The sequence below is a fragment of the Vipera berus genome (assembly GCF_964194415.1).
Source record: "Vipera berus genome assembly, chromosome: Z".
NCBI lineage: Eukaryota > Metazoa > Chordata > Lepidosauria > Squamata > Viperidae > Vipera > Vipera berus.
Genome location: NC_138205.1, coordinates 69,678,573 through 69,694,347, shown reverse-complemented (window position 1 = coordinate 69,694,347; position 15,775 = coordinate 69,678,573). Strand labels below are relative to the sequence as shown.

General features: G+C 37.9%; 1 protein-coding gene across 1 annotated transcript in view; it reads right to left on the bottom strand.

Annotated features, from left to right (window-relative positions):
* The window catches only part of GLI3 (GLI family zinc finger 3), a gene marked incomplete at its 5' end in the record, with an annotated part of 336,414 nt that overhangs the window by 97,389 nt on the left and 223,250 nt on the right, over positions 1–15,775 (bottom strand). Inside the window, one exon of the mRNA XM_081343170.1 lies at positions 8,017–8,218. Within this exon, the coding sequence (XP_081199296.1) occupies positions 8,017–8,218 (202 nt within the window). The remainder of the gene's footprint in view (positions 1–8,016; positions 8,219–15,775) is intronic.

The following is a 15,775-nucleotide window of genomic DNA, read 5'->3' as shown; positions in this document are numbered from 1 at the left end:
CCGAATGGCAATACTTTGAATTGATAGCACCCCATTGGGCAGTTGAATGCAGTCTTCCATTCGTCTCCTTCCTTAATCCTAATACGGTAGTATGCTTCCCTCAGGTCTAGTTTGGTAAAAATCTTTCCTTTCGATAGGTGGGATAACATATCCTTCATTAGGGGAAGGGGGTACAGATTACATTCACTAATTGTGTTCAAATTTCTATAGTCCACAACCAAACGAAAAGACCCATCCTTCTTCTCCCTGAACAGAACCGGGGCGGCCACTTTGGGTTTGGCAGGCTCAATAAATCCTCTTTCTAAGTTTTTCTTTATGAATCTCTCCATTTCTGCCATTTCCCTTGGGCTCATGGCATACATCCTGGGTTTTGGGAGTTTTGCCCCAGGTTTGAATTCTATGGTGCAGTCTGTGGGGCGGTGGGGGGGGAGCTCATCTGCTCTTTCCTCACTGAAAACCTCAGCCAGGTCCCTGTATTCCTCCGGTATCTCTGGTAATCCCTTCTCTTTCCCCACTGCTGCTGTCTCCTCCCTCTGGGTTGGGGGGGGTGCTTTTGAAGTCTAAGTTCTTCTGCCCCCCCCTTTGGGAAATTGAGCTCTGCTGTCCTCCAGTTTATCCTGGGGTTCCATTTCATCAGCCATTCCAGTCCTAGGATCATTGGGCATTCCATGCCTGGGGCCACTATAAACGTTATGTCCTCCTCATGGGGCCCCAGTGATAGGTGGATTGGTAAAGTGGCTAGGGTGGCTGGTCCTCCCCCTGCTATTGTCCCATCTAATTGACTAAAAGAGATTGGTTGTTTTAGCCTCCTTACTGGGATGCTCAATCTCTCCACCAGCGTTGGGCTGATAAGGCAGCGGATGCACCCAGAGTCTATCAGAGCTTTTATTTTGGCTGCTTCAGGCATAGGGGAAGCTAATATAGTCACTGTCTTAAGTATGGGTGGAAGGGGTCCACTTACCAATGGTTCTCCCTCTGAGCTGTCTTCTGAGTTGTCCACCGTCCCTGCGGTGCAGGCCGGAGTCCAGTCCCAGTTCCTGGCAGGAATTGTGGACTCTACAGCCTCTGTCCCCTTCATGGAAGATTCTTTTGTGTTGCCTTGGGGCTTCCCCGGCTTCTTGGAGGATGATGCCTCTGGTTTTCGTGGGGGGGCTTTTGAACGACATTCTGCAGCACGGTGGCCCTCTCTCCCGCAGTTGAAGCAACCTGTTGATTTTTTGGCTGTGGCTGGTGGTTTTTCCCCCTCGCGTGTTTGCTCGGGTGGCAGGCGGCCCCATGGTTTTCCTCTGCGGTGTCTCTTCAGTAGGTCTATTTCCACTTCCTCCGCCAGGATGTACCAGTCGTCGAGGTGGGGTGGGTCTCCTCGAGGCAGGCAAGCATCATACAGGTCGTAGTTCAGACCGTCTTTGAAGTGGCTAAGGAGGATGTCTTCTGGCCAGTTCAGCTTGCTGGCAATGGCTCGGAATTCTTGGGTATAATCAGCCACTGCTCGCCTACCCTGCCTCACTGTTTTGATTCTCTCCTGGGCCTTACGGTCAGCCAAAGGATCCTCGAACCGTTGCCTCAAAGATGACATGAATCGGTTGAAGTCGTTGAGTTCTGGGGCGTTGGAGTCATGCAAGTTCACCACCCAGTCTGCAGCCGTCCCGTCCAGGGCAGATTGCACAATTCAGATGCGTGTTTTGTCACTGGGGATGTCCCGTCCGTACTCTTCCATGTAGCTGAGGACTTGGGTTAGGAAAAATCCCAGTCGTGATGGCTCCCCCTTGAATTTGACTTCCAGGGGCGGGAGTCTTTGGCTGGAGCATTGTCTGCACCATGGCCGGTATTGCTCCTCATCCTGGTCCCCATCTGTGGTTCTGGGGGGGGGTGGGTACTGCTGAGGCAGCAATTCCTGTTCCATTGGACGGCCCCGGGGTTTCAGGTGTTGGATCCCGTCCGTTACCTTTCCAGTTGCGTCCCCAGGCGCTGCCTCGGTTGCGATTCTCAGCTCTCTCCTCCCTCAGTGAACTCAGGGTTGCTTTCATCAGATCAATGGCCTTTTCCAGGATCCGCTCCTCCTCGCTGGCATGCAGGGAACTCTCCATCTCTTGCCTCCATTCCGGTTGGTGGTTACTATGCCTCAGGGTCATTTCTCCCGAAGCCTTTTCCCACTCACTTTTCCTTCCAACGCCCATCGACCACCGGGGTTTTCGGTCGTACTGCTCCACCGCTTCTTCCCCGGGGGAATATGCTGCTTCAGCTTCCCATTGTCTCTGGGATTCCATTTGGGGGGAAGACTCCCCCTCCATGGGGCTTCCCTCCTCTGTTGCTTCGTCGCCAGACATTGTATTTGTTGCAAAGTCCCCCGGTAAGGTTTTCCCTTCCAGGTTGACTCTTAAAGCAGATTCCGTCTACTGTCAGGACCCACCTCAATCCACATCTTAGGAAATAAGAACTCTTGGATGCAAGTTTAGTCCAAAAGGAAAATGTTTACTAGGATGGAATCGATTGTGGGAATACAAGACGGAATCTGACAAAAGTTACATTTCAATCCTATATAAAGCATTCCCATTTCAGCCCCTCCCCTCATCCATTTGGTCAGGCTGCCATCAGTTGCTAGGTGTCAGGTCCTTCCATGGGAAAGGGAACTCTCCTTGGTTTTATGGTTATTGCTTTCCTTTTCAGTTGTAAATGAAGATACAATCCAGACCTGTCTGTCCCCCTCCTTCCCCCAGTTAAAACATCCCCTGTTGTTTGAAAATCGCTTTAGTAACCATCCTCTCCCCCCCCCCTCGGAGAGATGGCAGAATCCCCAGAAATAGCACGTTGTTCTACCTATACAATTATGAAATGTGATATAAATGGATTCTGACAAGAATATTTGAAGGACAATGATGAAGATGCACTGAAATTAGTATATCAGGAAGGCTTACTGACTACTCGAGACCAAACTGGCCTACAAGAAAGGCCAAATGAAGAACAGAATAGAGGCATAGGAAGACAAAGCACTACACGGCCAGTACATTAAAAAGAATAGCTGGGAAAGCAGATAATAATAATACCTGGTAATGGCTAAGAGCAGGTATTGAAGAAAGTTGAAGAAAGAGACAGAGGGACTAATTCTGGCTGCACAAGACCAAGCCTTAAGGACAAATACATACAAAGTCAAAATTGAGAAGACAGCAACAAACAGTAAGTGCCACCTATGCAAAGAAGCTGAAGAAACAGCGTACCACCTGGTAAGCTGCTGCAGGAAGATTGCACAGACTGACTACAAACAGCGGCACGGCAAAGTAGCAACAATGGTGCATTGGAAGATCTGCAAGAAATATCATTTGCCTGTAAGCAAGAACTGGTGGGATCATAAAATAAAAAAAGTCATAGAAAATGATAAGGTTAAACTGTTCTGGGACTTCAGAATTCAAACAGACAAGCACCTGCAACATAACACCCTGACTTAACAATTGTCGATAAGAAAGACAAAAAAGTCTGGATAGTGGACGTGACAGTGCCTGGAGACAGCAGAATAGACGAGAAAGAATTGGAGAAGATAACAAAATACAAAGACCTACAAATAGAAATAGAAAGACTGTGGCAAAGGCAAGCAAGGGCAGTACCAATAGTAATAGGTGCCTTGGGTGCAATCCCAAAACAACTGGAGCACTACTTGAACACCATTGGCATTGACAAATTTGCCATTAGTCATTTGCAAAAGGCAGCCTTACTAGGAACTGCTTCCATTCTGCAACAATATCTGTAATACTATCAAACATCCACATCTGCCTATCCCAGGTCCTTGGTAAGGACTCAATAGGTAGACAAAAATGCCAAATCGTCTGGACATCTGGCTGACTGTGCAATGATCAATAATAATAATAATACCTAGGATGCTGGCAGCAATCCATATCAACCATTAGTGCCTGTCAGTTTGAATGTTCAGTTGACTGAGGCTCATGTTTAATGAATAAAAGTTTGATGATGATGATGATGATGATGATGATGATGATGATGATGATGATGATGGAAAGGACCTTGGAGGTCACCTAGTCCAACCCCCTGCTGAAGCAGGAAACCCTATACCATTTCAGACAAATGGCTGTCCAGGCTATTTGTAAAAACTTCCAGTGTTGGAGCATTCACCTTTTCTGGAAGCAGGTTGGTCCACTGATTAATTGTTAAAAGGGAAACAAATTGGTAGTATAAAGTCACATTGTTCACTAAAAAGCTATTAATATGTCTGATTGTTGGTATTGTCATTTGAAGGAGAAATCCACTTATGGTGGGATGCATGGTTATTTTATTCCAATTAATATCTCCACTTGGCTCAAATAATCAGTAACTGTTGAACATCATAGAAGTCCTACGGTCCCAATAGGAATTATTACAGGGAGATTGATTCTAACTCCTAAGATTTTGATTACTCAATTTAATGGTTTGGTTAAGATAGGGTTTTTACCCATTATGTCTAAAGGCTTAATCATGGAATTAAACAAGGATCAATGGTTAGCTCGTGATAGAGCAAACATCATTATTGAACAATGTCCAGACAACACCATATTTATCCCAAGGAATATATCTTGGTGGAGCAACATGTCCCAGTATCCCATAAACCCTTTTGGCTGATGGGGACATATCAAAAAGACTAAATTAGAAATGTGTAAACTCACTACTGACAAGCTTAGTAATCTTTTTATTACACCCCATTTGGATATATGTAGTCAGCTATGGAGGGCTGCCCAGTGTACTAATTACAGTGGTGGGTTTAAACAATGTTTTAGTGATTCAGAAAGGTTGAATCCACACTGTCCTTGCTATTTTGTTCAGAGAACATACAAAGGATATGGAACAGTTCCTCCTCCAGTTCTTATTTAGGCATGTGGTAAAGGAGGATTTAAAATCTTTCCTGGGAGTTGGAAAGGATCTTGTACTCTTATTATGTAACTCCAATTTCTCTGCAGAAAAGCATACAATCTGCATTTATTCATGCTCCATTGAGAAATAAACGGTCTTGGTTTGTTAGTGATTTTCTAGCCCAAGAATTTATGCCTGGCTATCAACAACTCCAGCAAATCAATACACCTTGTTCATAACCTCTCTATGCTTTTGGAAACAGGTTTAAATACTTCTGGGAAAGCCATTTTAGATCTTTAAGAAGAGATTGATTCACTGGCACGAATTGTTATGGATAATCAGATTGTCCTTGATAGTATGCTGGCCGAACAAGGAAGAGTGTGTATAATGCTGAACCACTCTTGTTGCATATATTTAAATTTAAATAAATAAATTTAAATAAATTTTATTTAAATTTTATTTAAATAAATATATATATATCAACAATTCTGGTCTGATTGAAGAAGACGTTCATAACATTTATCAACTTCTTGGTCTTACAGCTGATGCTAGACAATCTTGGGAGAAGATGCATAACCTTTTCATAACTATTTGGGACACACTGACAAAAGAGCCTTGGTGGAGCAGTGGGCTAATGCCTCCTTAAGTAACACCAGCTGCCTGCAATTAGTGCAGGTTCGCATCCCACCAGGCTCAAGGTTGACTCAGCCTTCCATCCTTCCGAGGTAGGTAAAATGAGGACCCAGATTGTTGGGGGCAATTAAGCTGACTTTGTAATAATGCCGCTTGGGGTGTGTGTGAAAGCCCTAATAAGCAGGCATATACATAGAATGAAGGCTACTGCTAAGCTTGTAAGCCGCCCTGAGTCTTCGGAGAAGGGCGGGATATAAATGGAATTTAAAAAAAAATTAAAAGTTGGCTTCCTTTCGGTTGGTTGAAAAATGTATTTGTTGGAATTGTTTTTCTATTTGTTTTGATTTTGGTTACTTGTTGTTCTTTGTTTAAACCAGCTAGACCTATTGATTCTTCTGCTAAATAGTGAACTACTGCTCGCTTCCTCTTGCAATAGTTCAAGAGGGAATATGTTTTATTTTTTATGCTGTATGTTATGAATACCTCACAAATATATTAGTTAATATCTACATTAGCTATGAATAAGAAGGTCTGTAATATGAACTTTTTATGAACTTCTGTTATACAACCATAGTTAACTTTTTAATGAACTCACTAGGAAATTCATGTTGCTGGAATGTGTGTACCACTGATAAGAATGGTATGTATGCATGATTTATTAATGATGATACCAGGTAGAACATCAGTGGGTGTACAGAACGCAGTAGATTGCATTTTTCATGGAATCTTGGAACGAGTGAGGATGTAAAGTTCCTGACATGGTTGGGCAAGATGTACCATACACATGGAATGAACCCACACCCCAAAGTTTGAGACAACTCTTGTTGGACCAGGGGATGCTCTGAGTCTGCTTCTCAGCTCACTCTAACGCAGCCTGATCACCTGTGTTGAGTATTGATTGTATGAACGAGTAGCCTAGTTGGGCAGCAATACTTGCATGCTTTCCTTGGTTGCTGTCAGAATAGCACAAGAATAAAAAAAACTATTGGAGAACTTCATTCTTCATTCAATTTTATGACATGATCTAAATGATTTGTGTATAATGTTTTTTCTTTCTTTTTTAAAAAATCTTTCTTTTCAATATCAAATTCCTTCCCCCACTGAAACAATTTTAAATCATTATAAAATATAGAATGTAGTTCCCACTGACTAGTTAGTTTATATTATAATCTGTAAACATTTATGCAAAGATCCAGTTTGGTTTAGCTGTTAAATCATCAGACTAAAACCTGGAAGACAAAGAGTTTTAATCCCATCTTAGGTAATGAACCAACTGAGTAACCTTGCAACAATCATTCTATCTCAGCCCTAGGAAGGAGGCAATGGCAAACTGTGTCTGAAATCTTGCCAAGAAAACTGCCAGTTGCCAGGAATAAAAAATAAGCTGAATGTCCCATTTTTAAGCCTGTATATGACATACAATTATACTTCTTAGCTTCTATATTTAAGTAATGATAAATTTATGTGTGTGTATGTACATATAAACACATACATAAATACAAGCACACACACAAACGTGCACACACAAACACAGACACAGACACACACACACACAGGCACACGAAATATCCTGCCTTCATTCAGGAGCTTCAAGATTCTTCTCCTACTTTCTTCCCACGGCTATTAAAATTCCCCCAAGTGCCTATTCAGCTTTCTTGTCTTTTGACATGAACAAAAATAATAGTAACTATATTACTTGTATACTGGAGAGACTTGTATCTTGTACAGAGGCAATCAAGAACAAAACATTAATCAAGGTCTTCTCTTTCTGTCCAAGCTAGAACCTTTTATCAATAGGATTAGTTATGCACAAAAAGTCTTGTGGTGAAATTAATCTTTTCATATAACTATCAGTGTTAGCTTTCATAAACAGTCATTTTTCCAGTAGCTTAAAAACATTTAGATGCACCTTTAGTCAGTAGTGATACTTAAACCGGGTCAAATAAATAAAGAATAAATGAGATTGCAAAATTGTGAACTGAATTTCTTTTTTAAATGTGTGGATTATAGAACATGATTTTACTAAATGATAGCTACTAATTTAGATAGCTTAAAAGAAAATAACTCAATTGTATTAAATTGCTGTATATTGTATCACATATAACTAATCTGGTCCAGAATAGTAGTCACCAAGAAACAATAACAAAAGAAAATCAAAGGTCTTATGAGATTATTTTCTCATAAAAAATCCTATTCTTCAAAGGATTCTAAAAAACATGTTATTTTGAACCCTAACCCTTTAAAATCTTCATGCATTTTAGAATAGGCCTCCTTTGAATATGTTGTATTTATATCTCCTCCTAAAATTGTGCATCATACATTTCATTTAAATGGTTTTGATTACTCAGGATTTTTTATTTTTGGTGTTCATAATTTACTAAAAAAAGGATATTTAAATGATACAATATCTTTGGGAGGACTAATTTCTTGATCCCAGATATAGTTGCTTGAAATGAAAGTACAAAAAGTTGTTCATAAAATGATTTATAAAGTTTTGCAAGACTGATATATTCTGTATACTGAAAATTCTTGCAATGTGTCGGGATTTACCTTATTGCACTTGCAGATAAATGCCCGTAAGAGCCACTAGCTGAAGAACTGCTACGGGAATTGTTCAGAATTGTCACCAAGGAGTTTGGAGATGTGCGGATCATGGTCTGAAGGTCAAAACTATGATCAGACAGCGGTGATAAAGACAATGTTCGTTTTCGACTTGGTCTTGTTGGTAACCTGGGACTTGAAAACCTAGTACCTGTTGTATAAAAAAACCAATTATTTATCAGAGCACCAATCCTCCTTTTTTATTGCTACTAGCAGTGGATATAAAGAGTTGTGACAATAGTACATGCTTTTGACAACTGCACTCTTTTCACTTATGAACTACTAGTACGACTGAGAAAAATTAAGAAAAAAAACATTTATCTTTCCATTGCTTACCTCAAGGGAGCTCTCTTGGTTAATGTGCAAGCAAAATGATAAATTGCTAAACAAAGGGAAAAGACCTTTATATATTATCTTTCACATTTCCAGTGATTTATGTATCTGATAGCTGTTTAGACTTTAATTTTATTAATTCACTAGAAGCAAGGAGATGGAGTGGTTCAAATCTAAGCTAGTAGTTAACTCAAAACCTTTTCTAAAAATTGCTAAAAAGCTTTCACTCAACATAAGGGAAATCAAGATACATGTTTTGTTCATTAATAAAATAAAAATTCTTCGAAAATATTTACAAGTGTTTATATTTCATATTTTCTTCTGGAGGCTTAAAATGAGATAAAACTTAAAGCTTCCTAGCAATTCTGCAAAAAAGATTAGAAGAAAAATTAGATTAAACCAGTATCCTAAATATCCAGTATCCTAAATATTATTTTAATAAATATTAAATATTATTTTAAGATAGCATAAATTTATTTTATTCATTAATCAATCCTATATAACCATAGGAATTTGCTGTTAAATGTACCAGTACTTTCTTATGGTTATGTTTGTATATATAGATATTAATATATTCCGATTTCTTTTTGCTGCTTAGCGCTCCTAGGTTGGAGCTGCAAGGCAAAAGAAATCATAATAATAGAACTGCAGTATAGCAAGTTCAAATACCCAAGGTGCATCAATCAAACCGGTCTGACCAGGAAAAAAACTTACATATTAATATATACTTTTTAAAAAACAACATCTGGAAGCTTTCAGAGTAGAATTCTGAAATTCATTTTCAGTTAAAAAAATCACTAAATTTTAATTATCAAACTTGGCCTTAAAGACTGTAAAGAATTGGATTCAGTGGATAAACTTTAATTACATATTACTTTACCCAATCCATAGGATTATACTCAATTTTAATATGCCCAAAAGTGACATATTTATTTTAACAAACACCTTTGTAAATCTTCCAAGCCAAGTAATTTTTTTCTACTCTTCAATATATTTCTTTGTGTAAAGAAAAGAAAATCATCCCTGTTGGATGAAACATATAATCTACCCAGAATGATATGCTGCATTCTCTAATGTCCAGTCTATGATGTGTGAAAAAAGGGGCAAGCTACCAATAAAAAAACTACCATGGATTTGTTCAAAATATTACATTTGCTGTTTGAATTCTTGCTTTATTGCTTCTATGATTACATTATCTGAAGTCTAGTTATATTCAATATTTGCTTCATTTTGGAAATCTTTGGCCATACTTCTTCAGATAAAACTGCCAGCAAGACTGTCAGTTATCTCCAGCATCTGGTTTGTGATTCTCTTCTTTTTTCTCTTCTATAAAACTAGAAACACTCATGTTGCTTCAATCTTGCTCAAGATATTGTATTGAACAGTGGAACATCCCCCTCCCCAACCTTCTTATTCTTTTCATCTCTTGCTTATGTCCTGTTACTTGCAGGGTGATGTCTGCTACTTGATTTAATGCAGAATTTAAGATTCTTTGAAATGATGGTGTCCTTTCCTTGCCTTTGAATGAAAACAGTTATCAAAATTTACAAGAAAGTTTGTTTAAGATACAAACTTCTATACAGGAGCAGCAAACTCAAAAACACTATGCTTAAATAATTCCTCTTCCTCACACTATAAGGCAAAGAAAATTATAGCTCCTGACTCCATAGTCATCTAATCCCAACAAGCACAATTTCTATCCAAGATAGTTGCTGCCACTAGGAGTATTATATTGATGCACAATCATATCTGACTCTGCTGCATATCATTAAATATTCTTTAATTCATTTAAAACATATCTTTGTAAAGGATGTATTACATCATTTTGCTAAATGAGGCACTTACAAAACCTATACAAATACCAAGAAACCATAAAGTGAGATTGCAGCTATATAAATCAACTTTTTATACAGATTCTGTCTGCAGCAAATCTGCATCCTAAGGCCTAAGCTTTCTCTCCCTCATTTTTTTCTTAAATCATTGCAACTTGCGTCTGAAAGCATGCGAATGTGCACAGCCTTTCTCACAGTTTATTTCTTCATAGGCTGAAGTCAGGGTTATTCCATATTCTCACATTTCATTCCATTGATAAAAATATATCATTCCACTATTCTTTTTTCTTGGATATCTTATGTATTGTTTTACCTTCCCAGGATATTCTGCAATAACATTCTCCACTAGAATGCTTAAAGGTACCAGAGTTCTGCCAGCAGTGTTTGCAGGATGATAACTGTTGAAGACTTAGCCAATTGGAGTCTCTCTATATAGAACTTGCATTTGCTTCTGAAATGCAAAGGATGAATGGCTAAAAAAATGTGAGGTTGTTATGGAAAAGTAAAGAGGATTCCCTTTGGCACCCTATTTTTGGAAAAGAACTGGAAGAAAGCTGAGATTTTAATGAAAGGAATTGCAATAGATTGCTGATATTATTGAATTATGGTTTGTCATTACAAGATTGTTGAGGGAGATACTGGAGAGAAGAGAATGGAACAAATATTTCAATAGTAACTAGTGAGAGAGATATGGTAGAAGGTTGCAACCTGGCTATTACAAGTAAGGAGGTATTGAACTGCAGTCTGACCAAAAGTCAAGGAGACAATGAAGGTGCCTCCTTGCAAAGGTTGTGCCTTTTAACATCTGGTCTGGATCTAGCAAAATATTTACCATTCACAATTTATTCCTGGATGAAATTGCTCTCAACATTTATATGGCTAGGGCAGAAGAAGTTTATCTTGTAACCTTAATCCTATAGAAATGTTGTTGAAGGTCTTGAAGAAAGTGGACAATTCATGTGAGGAATTAACATTTTGAGTTGAAATTATTGTGGAGGGACGAATGGACTAAACTTTCAAGCCAATGTGCAGATTGATTAATAGTTACACAAGAGGTTTAGTTACAATTATTGCTGCCCATAGGGGCCACACCAGTTACTGAAAGCTGTGATGACTCCCCCAGACTCTTCCCCAGATACCTCTCCAGATGTCAGCTCGGAGGAAGATGAACCAGTTCCAGGCACATCTGGAGGGGAGTTGGTCAATGGTTCCAAGCAGCCGACTGAGAGGGATTTGGTTGAAGCACAGCTGCAGCAGGACAGCCTTGAGGCTTCAGGTGGGGAAAGCACGCAGCTGTAGCCAGTCAGTGATGAAGAAGAACTGCCTTCTGCACCTGATCCAAGAACACGTAGGGCAGAGAAAAGGCAGGAGCAGTGAAGTCAGCCAGATTTCTTGTGAGGAGGCAGCCTCACTCTTCTTAATGGGCTGCACCAGAAGCTGGCTATTTAGCACAGCAAACAGAAGGAGGTGATGCTGGGAACGTGTTCATTTCCTACCTGCATTTTTTCTGGTCATTGTGATTCCTGCCTTTCTTTGGATTGACACCATGCCTTGACTTGGATTGTGTCTTGTGAACTCTGGATTTTTCTTACCTTGTGAACACTCTTGTGTTGTGGATTTAATTTTGCCTGGTGGGTTTATCTTGTTTGAGAAACTTTCAAATCCATGAGCCTTGTGGACTCATTGGCCATTGGTCTGCTTTTGGATGGACTTAATTGGGACAGTTCTGGGTTTTTAGTGAAGGGAATTGCTGGGGAATATTAATAAACCCACTAAACCACTATTGTGTGTATATGAATGAGTGGGATGATACAAAAGTAAAGGTTCATATATTTTTGTTGCATAAATATGTAGCTTTGGGTTAATTTTCCTCAATGTGCAGGTATGTTTCTGACACATTTATTTAACTGGATTCCCTAGTTTTAGGGTTTGTGAGGAGAACAGATTGTTTCATATTTATGCAGAAAAGCTGAAAATTCCAAATATTTCACAAACTTTCAGCACCAAAATAGATTTTAATCTCAAGGTTGGGAAAATAATGGCTATAAGATCACTGACTCTAATGACAAAATGGAAAAAGTATTTGAATCATTTAGCTGAGAGAATGATGCAAAGATGTTTTTGTTTTCTCTGGAATTGTCTTCTGCATATATATGGTTTCTTTTAGGTCTACAATAAAGCATCTTATCCAGGAGCATCAACTCCCTTGCAGGATTACATTTTGGGAACTCACAGCTCTGATTGTTCTGAAGACTGACCCTGGATAATCTATGATGGAAGCTAAATACAGAACAACACTGCTAAGTATCCTGAATGTATTGGTAGATTTCAGTTTAACCAATTACAGTAAAGGGGTTGGTCTTTGTGACAGTATTTTTACCATTTCTGATCTTTCTATCTATAGCATACTGTAGTAAAAGATTTGCACTATACTCCAATTGGCTACCAGACATAATTTGATGTTGACCTTTAAAGCCCTGGGCCTTGACTATATCATAAATACCTCCCCAATTACTTAAATCAGCTGGGGAGGCACTTTTTAAGAACCTCCTACTTCTTGAAACTTACCTGTCTTGAATTCTATAGTCCTCTTCTTTATGGCTTTCAAACTATGAAATATATTTCCCAGTAATTGTATTTAATTGTATTGTTTTTTATTCTTATATTTTATAATTTGTATCTTTAACTTCTGCATGTCCTCTTGGGTCATATAGAAACATAAAACTAGGATATAAAGAAATCAAATAAATAAATATAAAGAATAGTACTGGCCACTTGTCAGCAAACTTTTCATGTAAAGTAGGATGATGGTTGGTAAATTTAAGATGATTGGTATATTATTTGATTATATACAATCAAATATTGTATCAAATACCTTATGCTAGAATAAGTAATAAAATTATTCTTACTAAAGCATTAATTTAATTAGTAATTAAATCAATACTTTAGTAAGAATAATTTTATTTTTATTATTCTAGCATGAGAAGGTATTTGGGGTAAAGATTTTATTAAAATATACAAATCCAATTGTTACCTTTTAGGTTCTGTAAATTTCTAATCCACAGTGAGTAGTAGTTCAGGAGCAGTAGAGAGGACTAGGTTTTTTTAACATTTATTTTATTTATTTTGTTATCAAATTTATTATCAGCAAAAAAGGAGCCAGTGACATGAGACTATAGTCATATAAATTTAAAAACAAAATCCAAATCAACTGGAGAGATGCTGTTTCAAAATAATTTAAACAAGTGTTAAACATATTTAAAAACACAAATATGTGCGGAAAGGCAAAGGTCTTTTAACACAATGTAACACAGATTGTAACATTTAGCCTTAAATATAATCATAGGGTATTGTTAATCTTAATCTTGACTTTCTGCTAATTATTTTGTTTTTTTATTTTTCTCATTTTAAATTGTGACCTTTGTTAATTGATAAAAACAAAAATAAAGCAATTTGCAGAAAGTCAAGATTTGATTTTATTAATAATCTCAGTAATTAACAAATTCAAGAAAAGGGTTTATTCAGCATGATAAATGGGTAGGGCATCCAAATTCCTGTTTAATGAAAATTAATTTACTATACATTCATGTTGAAATAGTTTTAATTAGTTTTTACAAACACTAGCCTTATTTGTTTAGATAAAGATTCTATTGCCTGACTAAACAAATTCTCATCAAATAGAGAAGGTGAAGTTAAAATGACCTTCTTATAGTTCATTTCTAATTTATTTCTCTACTGATTGTTTAATCAGTCAGCTTGCTAATGTATTGTTTTTAATATAGAAAACAATCTTTACATAAATAATTGCTGTTAAAATGACACTAAAATAGGTGCCTTAACTAAAGAAAAATATTGATGATAGGTCGCCAAAATAGTCACCTTTTACACCTAGAAAAAGAACTACCCCTTTTCTAGTGTTCTTGAGGTTGTGAGTAGATATATCTGTTTTGGAATTCCATACATGCCCTACCATTTTGGAGTAGAGTAAAGGAGAAGAAACTATTTGGGATATTAGTATACATTTCTTACTCTAGCTAGACAGAAAAATAATAAAGGTCCTATTCAAGCTGAAGATAGCTTCCCCTTAGAAAATGTTTACTATATTTAAATTGTTTGGATTCATTTCTCAGAACTGAATTTTATGTATCTAGAACTTTTTAGATGCTCATTTATGAGAGTTGATTGTAACTGAATTGGTTAACAGAATAAAAAGCTTTTTTTAGAAATCAGAATGTTCAAATTAGACTCCCTTATATGAATTATAATAATAGTGTACACCATCAGTCTCATTTGAGAAAATTCTACATAAAGATAAGTCTTTACAATATGGGTGGTTCTGCAGCATTTCAAAATGATGACTTTTCAGACAATTAACAGAAAATATATTATTTACCTGTAATTAAGGCTTTCAGAGGATTGCCTATGAATTCCTCATTATAGATTCTGCCATTATCTATGAATGTAAGGACTACCAGATCTGAGCTGCCAATATCTAGACAACTACTATGGCAGATGCTAACAAAGAGTCAAAGTTTAATGACCTCTTTGCTGCCATCTAGTTGATCTAGGATTCTTTGCAGGCATGATCTGGTGTCCCTATGCAATTACCAATTATGCTTCTTAGGAGAAGTTTGCTTCCATCTTTTCATGACAAAATGAAATTTTGTATTGTAATCTTTGTGCTTACATTTTTACTGGGGAAATAGCAAAGTATGTATCAGATAGGAGACTGAGGGGAAGATCAAACTACTAATGTTTATGAAGGACAGGTACTGCTTGATTTACAATCATTTGTTTAATAATGGTTGGAATTAACAATGGCCTGTAAGGCCCTTGCAAAATGTTGCACATATTCCATGGGGTCACATGATTGCAATTTGAATGCTTAGCAAACTGCTTGCACTTATAACTGGTTGTTAAGTACCCAATTATCATGTGATTTAGATTGGTAATCTTCTCTGCCAGCATCCCCAGAAAGTCAATGGGGAAGCTGAGAAGGAAACCTGCTGCTGCCTACTAATAGGATCTCTCTCATCTCTGAGGGCTGGCTAAAAAAGCTCTACGACAAAATTTAAGATGGCATGAAGTTGAAATCCTCTGGCAGGGAATTCTTTCAGTCAGCCTCTAGAGATAAGTGGGAGCCCTTCTGTCTCTGAGGACTGGCTGAAAGAACTCCTTGCCAAAATCGAAGAAGGCATGAAACTGAAATCCTTCAGCAGGAAGCTTTTTCAAAGAGCCCCCAGAGAATAGAGGAGGCTGAAATCCAAACATTTTTTTTCAGTCCTTAAGGAAAGAGGCAATACAGTAAGGTAAGAATTTTAGAGTGCCTTGGAGGGGTTGGGAGAAGTTGGTGGATTTTCAGTTGCTGAACAAAAAGACAGTACAGTAAGATAAGGAGCTGGGGAAGCTCAGGGCAGGCCACATGCAAGATTCTTTCTGCTCAGAACTGAAAATCCTGTTAGGATTTCAGCAGAGGATTGCAGTTTATGAGGAAAGAGACATTCACATCAGCCTGCACTGGACCCCCCAGGGTCTCCTCCATC